General features: G+C 36.5%; 1 protein-coding gene across 1 annotated transcript in view; it reads left to right on the forward strand.

Moving 5' to 3' along the window:
• The window catches only part of LOC139140082 (syndetin-like), a 38,761-nt gene extending 34,787 nt beyond the window's left edge, over positions 1-3,974 (forward strand). Inside the window, exons 27-30 of the mRNA XM_070709088.1 lie at positions 1,002-1,082; positions 1,793-1,891; positions 2,371-2,461; positions 2,922-3,974. Of these exons, the coding sequence (XP_070565189.1) occupies positions 1,002-1,082; positions 1,793-1,891; positions 2,371-2,461; positions 2,922-3,041 (391 nt within the window). The 3' untranslated portion in view covers positions 3,042-3,974. The remainder of the gene's footprint in view (positions 1-1,001; positions 1,083-1,792; positions 1,892-2,370; positions 2,462-2,921) is intronic.
• Positions 3,975-6,714: the final 2,740 nt, after the last annotated feature.

The raw sequence follows: 6,714 nt of genomic DNA on the forward strand, positions 1-6,714 counted from the left end.
AGGACATTGACCTATGTCATACATATGTACATCGATTTTTTATGTTATACGATCCAATATGGTTGCTAGGCAGCCATTTTATTACGATGTTTTCATGTACAGAGCCATAACTCAGACATATTTCCACCAGTATCATCCAAAGTTGACATTGACCTATTTCATACATATGCTCGTCAATTTGTTTCACGTCATGTAGCAGTAACATGTCAATTATTGAAGTTTCGTAAGTAGGCTGATATGTCAAGAAATATGTACTGCATCAAATTCATGAAACTTTATACAGATGTTATCCGATGTTAAGCTCACATTGCTTTAACATTGAAAAAGACATTTATCAGTGTCATTTTAATTAATTTGTAATTGCATAAGTAATGAACTTTCCTAATTAGGGTGATATAGCCACAAATTAATACAACGTCAAATGTGATGAAACTTGATACAGATGTTGATCTCCTAGTGTTGTAAATACTGCATCAAACTTTATGAAATATGGTACCAGTGATAATCTGTTAAGTGTTAGAATTGTATGCAAAATGTTTTGCAACATCCTGTTGATTAATTCCTAGTTGACTCATTTTATGAACTTTAGGATGGTGGCCTACATTGGTTTTATGTTTTCATCACCATGGAACTCATTCTTGGCCATTGAGCGCCATCTGTATCAAAGTATTTTTATCACAGACCTAATTAATGAAGAGGACTCTATCCTCTCTGAGGACATGTAATCAAAGTACCCATTATTAACAAGTGGGGACTGTGTCATCAACGATGACTTGTTTTCAATAGATGGGTATTTTTTTATGATCAAAACATTTCTATATGTCAGTGTGCTGTACGTATTTACACACCACTGTCATAGCAACTAAAATGACTTCAATGTGTTCCCCAAAGTAACCTTATAGCCATCAGCAGTATTGGATGATAAATGGATGAAAATTGTGACATTTACATAAAACCCAAATACCTTTTTTAACCAATAACTCCGTTGACTTTGCTTTCAGGAGAGTGCCTCTACCTCAACCAGTGTACTACATCCTATGGGAGCACATCATCAGATTGTGCAATTGGACATTTGTGGAAGGGTAGGTGTATATCTTCATAAATTTTTAACAGTGACATTTTCAAAGTTCAGGAGGGGTGTAGGTAGGTAGGTATTTGCAGTTTTAGATATGCTGAAAAATGGTTTGATTGTGCTGTGCCATATTACAATTCAGCTGCGTCCTAAGGGTTCATTTCCACTCTTGTATCATTGTTCCCTAAAAGAATCAAGTATTAAACCATATTTCTCTGCAATAGCACCAATGGTCTTGAGTATGTAATTTCTTTAGAAAGTGGGATTAGTGTTTACTTAGACCCTACCCCAACATGTTTAAGAATGAAGCAGCTAGCCTATGATGAAAAATTAAGCATACTATGATCACATGGCCATCATCATGGACTTACAAACCACCAAAAAGATAGATGCCCAATTTTCGGTTGCTTCAATATTGCAACACTGGTTTAGTTGTCAACAACAAATAAATGGAGAATGAACAAGACTTTCATACAAGGTCATGGTTTCAAAGTTCTTAATTTCCCATTTCCAAAAACACCATCATGTGTGGAAAATTGGGGCGGACACTTGCCCTTACACTGTCTTGGTTTATTACTTTATCAAATGTTAGCGTTTGGCATCGGCCCAAGCATGGACGCTAACGCAGAGAAATCCTGTACCACCATAAGTACAGACGATCTCAGTGTTTTCCAGATCTGTAAATTACATATGACAGTTTGTTTCATTCTTTCATAACAGATTTGCCACTGCTAAGAAATGCAGCAATGAAGGACGAGCTCTGATGCAGCTGGACTTCCAACAGTTTCTGATGAAACTTGAGAAACTTACCGATATAAGGTGAGTGATCTAGTGTTACATACATGCATACTGTCAACTGTAAGTCCTGCAGGCAAAATATAGCATTCTTGTCATTGGAAATTCTTTTGTAGACCATTTGCAGTCAAATAATGTGGTGTTTGTATCACTGTTACAGTGTTTTGTTAAGCATTCAGAAATGTGTATGTAATACATCGGATTTAGAGTGTAGTGTATCTATTAAGGATGGTAAGCAGCTCAGTGTTTCCAGGGTTCCCAAGCCATGTTACTGACCTTCCTTGGTATATCAGTGCAATCAGATCAGGGGACAACAGAAATGTTTAACAGAGTTTCCAAATTATTTGGCAATGTTCTAGCCAAAAATACTGGGGTGGATTGTAATCCTTTCAATCAACTTGAATTTAGTTTAATTTCTCCGTTATTCCAGTGACAAAAAGATACGGCCAGTGGAGCTTTAAGCCTATAAAGATTAACTTTTGAAATTATTTGTCTGTTTGTAGACCAATACCAGACAGAGAGTATGTAGAGACATACATCAAGGCATTTTACCTGGCAGAAGATGATATGGAACAATGGATACGTGATCACAGGGTGAGTTGTATCATCATAATACCAGGTGATGGAGTTAGAAAGTCGTGGACAAATAATGTTGGGCTTTATAAAACCACTCATGTGGATAAAAAATCATAGGTAATGAGGAGGGGAGGGGGAGAGATAAGGAGGAGGGTGGACAAGTGACCAGGTCAATACGATGAAAGAAACTCGCTAGCTAAGTACAAATAGAGTTGCACAAAGTGAAGAAAAGTATGGCAGACAGATAAACTCTGATAATTGGAAAATCATGGAGGGGGATATGCTCACAAGGACCAACAGGAAAGCAGCTGGCAGGCAAATGCGTACGAGTTTCCATACAGAATAAATTCTGGTTTGTGCTCAGCCATGTCATTGTGGAACCTTCTGGTTGTTTACAGTGATGCAGATCTCCTCCTTTCCTCTGGATAATCTATCATTATTATCATCATCACATCTCTTTTGTTGTTTTCTTCGGCAGGAATATTCATCTAAGCAATTAACCAACCTGGTGCTCAGCGGAGTCGGGTCTTTGTTCCAGAAGAAGTCAAGACAGAAGCTAGTTCAAGTAATTGAGGAAATTGACAAACTGAGAAGGTGAAACGGACACATCTGAAATAAAAATTTCAAGTTTTATGTGTGTGAAGGTAGACAGAACTGAAATCTTTGTAGTTTGATCAGTTCTTGTTTTTAGTTTTGTTCATTTCAGTAGATGTGTCAATATAACTGCAGCATGTCTACTTCACCACAGCGGTGACACAATCGTAGCAATGGCATCTGCTGTATGACTTTGATTGCATCTGACCCATGCCATGGCAAATATGGCCACGGCAATGAGCCAAGACAGCACATCAGTTGCAGTGAGAACTGAATGGGGAGTTTGAAGATTGGTGGACCCAGACTGCATTTTGTATTAATCACTGGTAACCTAGGGAGTCATTAGGGTTAGGGTCAGGGATTGAGTCACGACCCCCGGGAAAGCCTTTTTAGTTTGTATCCAAACATTTGTATCAGTAATGTTCACCAGTACAACTGAGCAGAGACATTGAATATTACAGTATCGTACTACAGTAGAAACAGAAGTACATGTAGTTTACATTTATTTTGCTCATAACGAAAACTCGAATATCTTGAAAATTACAAATTTCATGTCAGAAGAAATTTGCTCTGTGCAAGTGACATACAATAAGTTTCTTTCAGAAAGAAATGGATTTTCATCATTCATTGACCTGAGAAGTTTCATGTTTCAGGAGATGAAAGAATCTTTATAGTAACTTTGTGAAAGTAACATGTATAAGTTTCATACAGTTCAATGGCGTTTGGATTTCATTGATCAAAGTCAATGTTGTTACTGTCAATGTCTCCGTGGAAATCAGAGATCACATAAATATGTATACCAGATATCAATGCCATTGAATGTTTAAAGCCGTTTCTTGATGTTATTTTTGTGTGGAGAGATTTTTACGTACAGCCACTGTACAAGTGTAGCTTTTGTATTTGTTTACTGTGTTTATATTATTGCTTCAGGACAATACGGATTTCCAGTGCCACATTGGGTACAAAACTTGTATTTGTCATGATATGAAGCCTTTGTAAGTTACATGAAAAAAATCAACAAGACATATAAATTATGCTCTCACAGTTATGCTAGTCACAGTGCAGATTTGAATCTACCAATCAAATGCCTTATACTGAGCCTAAGTACCATATGATGATACATAGCATCCTGACAGGGTTTTTAGGAGCCTTGGTATTGACCTTGAAGACTGGGTCAACTGTGACAGTATGCCGTGCAAAATCACTTCTTCATTGAGTACTGATGTTAACCATTTTATGAAAATTAAAATGTGCTTTTGTAGGACACATAATGATATCGGTCATTCCCAACTTTCTGAGATAGTAAACAGGGGGTTTTCAAACAAATTACACACTTTAAAAAAAAAACTCAGTTAGCTGTTACTCTTGATGTGTTATCCTGTATCTTTGTTCTGTTTGTAACTTAGGTACATTTTGTTTTTCTAATCACAAAGTCATGGTGATATACTACATGTTCAGTGTTCCAATACTCTTTGTATGTCTGTAATGTCCATTGTTATTCAACATACTTTAGGGAAGATAAATAGAAAGTTTACTTGTCTTTGAAAACAAAATCATGAAAATATTATCAAGTTACAGTGCATAGTTGCCCCTCCTTGTACTTACTTTATAATGTTGTAGGGTATGACTACCAATACAGGTTAACTGTATGTGAAGTCCATTGTTATGACATGGAGATATTCCTGTTTCAGCATGAAGGAGTGACCAAATTAATTTACAAAATCACACTGACATTTATGGATTGGAGTGCCTAGGGAAATCTGGTGGTCAACTACATTCCTAAAGCTGATAATTTAGTAAAGGACGTGTATCTTACAGTCAGTTGCAGCAAGAATACTTTTAGGACCAGTGTTAACAACATTGGTGGTCAAATTCATTTGCAACTAGGAAAAAGTTCTTTTCTGAATTTCTTCCTTTTAAGAAAGACTTCAGAAAGACTGTGACGTGACATTATTTGTTTGAAAGTCATGGAAACTATATTTACTGTATCTGCAAGGTGTTAAAGGCCATGGAAATCTCACATACAAGCAATTTGAGTATCAGCAATGAATTTTTTATAGATTCCCCATGACAGAAACAGCTTGATGTATTTGATTACAGAACATTTTAGAGAAATGTCAAGGTCAAAGTTACTTCATTTATTATCATGACCACAAAGTTTTGTTTTGGGCAGAAAGTGACCATTGATGCCTTGTGGGTAATCACCATGGCATCATATCCAGATCTACTGGGTAATCACCACGGACTGCACAGTTGGCTGCAACAAGGAATTACAATATGCTACTCCGGATATGAAATTCGATTATTGTAGTAATTTCTTGTTCCGACATTGAGTCGTTCAAACTCTGGGCAAGAAAGCCCAGTTTTTGTATTGCCGTGATTTGTATATTTTACGCCACTGTCTTCAGCTCTTGCAACATGAAATATAACCATAGCACAAAGATGCTGCAAAACATAAGTGCTGTCATACCTTTGCTCACAATAAGAGTGCATTTTGCAGGATTCTCTCTGGTCTGATGTTTGAACGACCAGCAATAGTAGAAATAAACCAACAGATGTAGCAATACAATTAGAGTCAACTATTTTTCCCCGTAAATAATAATTGTACATTAATGTACCTAAGATATATAAGATATTACTATTCTGTACAATTCAATGTATAGTGTGTGATCAATGCAAAAATTCAGCATGAGAAGTAATGATGATATTAAAAATGTAAAAGTGATAGGACAACATAATTAGGATTTCTTGTTGTTGGTAAGGGTGAGCTGAAGTGTTCACTGTGTATTGGACAGTATTGTAACCATGTTACAAGATTTAAATAAAACCAAAGTTACAGTGAAGTGATTGTGTCCTGTGTCAGTGTTTTCACACTTCAGCTTTACAAATGCACGTTCAGCAGCTACAAGGTGATCAGGTTTGATTTCTGGCAGAAAAATATCAAAAGGCCACTTGAAATATTCAAGTCTTCAAAGTATGGAAGCAGAAGACACAATGAACTTAACTCTTGTATTTTTTACAGCAGTAATATCTTGGCACAACTATAATTACAACTCTTGCACAAAGAGCACATACAAAGTCCCCCTGAACAAGTCCACAGTTGTACAGTACTTCTTTAGTTCCCATCTTTCATAGATAGCTCACTGTGATTGAATAGGGAAATTAAGCTTACTGCTTACTGTTATTGAATAGGGAAATTACATTTGGATCCCTGCCTTCATAGACTTTTCATTTTAAGTAATATCAACTGTTGAAAGAGCTAGAAACATTAGACTTTTTTTGAGCTAGAAACAAGACTGTTCAAGCAGGGAGGTTGATAGCGCCCTCTATAGTCACAACAGCATAAATCCTTTTGGTTTTTTAGCCTTTCACCTGTTTCCCTCTCTAGACATGAAAACAATGGAGATTGGTTCAAACCACGGCAGTGAAAGGGTGAAAATGGGCAAATTGACATTGAACACCACTAAGAAAGCAATTGTACCACTGTCATAATATCAACTTGTGCAGTGTCGGATTGCTCATTTTGAAAGATAATTTAAAGTTTTTACTTCACCTGCATTCAAAAGTGGAGGTACTCAGTTTCAAAAGGCTACACATGTATTTTTCTCCCTAGAGTTCATTGCATGCATGTATTTTTGGTTACATTTGCAGTATAAATGGCAAGTAGCTGTAACTTT

The sequence above is a fragment of the Ptychodera flava genome, chromosome 9 (assembly GCF_041260155.1).
Source record: "Ptychodera flava strain L36383 chromosome 9, AS_Pfla_20210202, whole genome shotgun sequence".
Lineage (NCBI taxonomy): Eukaryota > Metazoa > Hemichordata > Enteropneusta > Ptychoderidae > Ptychodera > Ptychodera flava.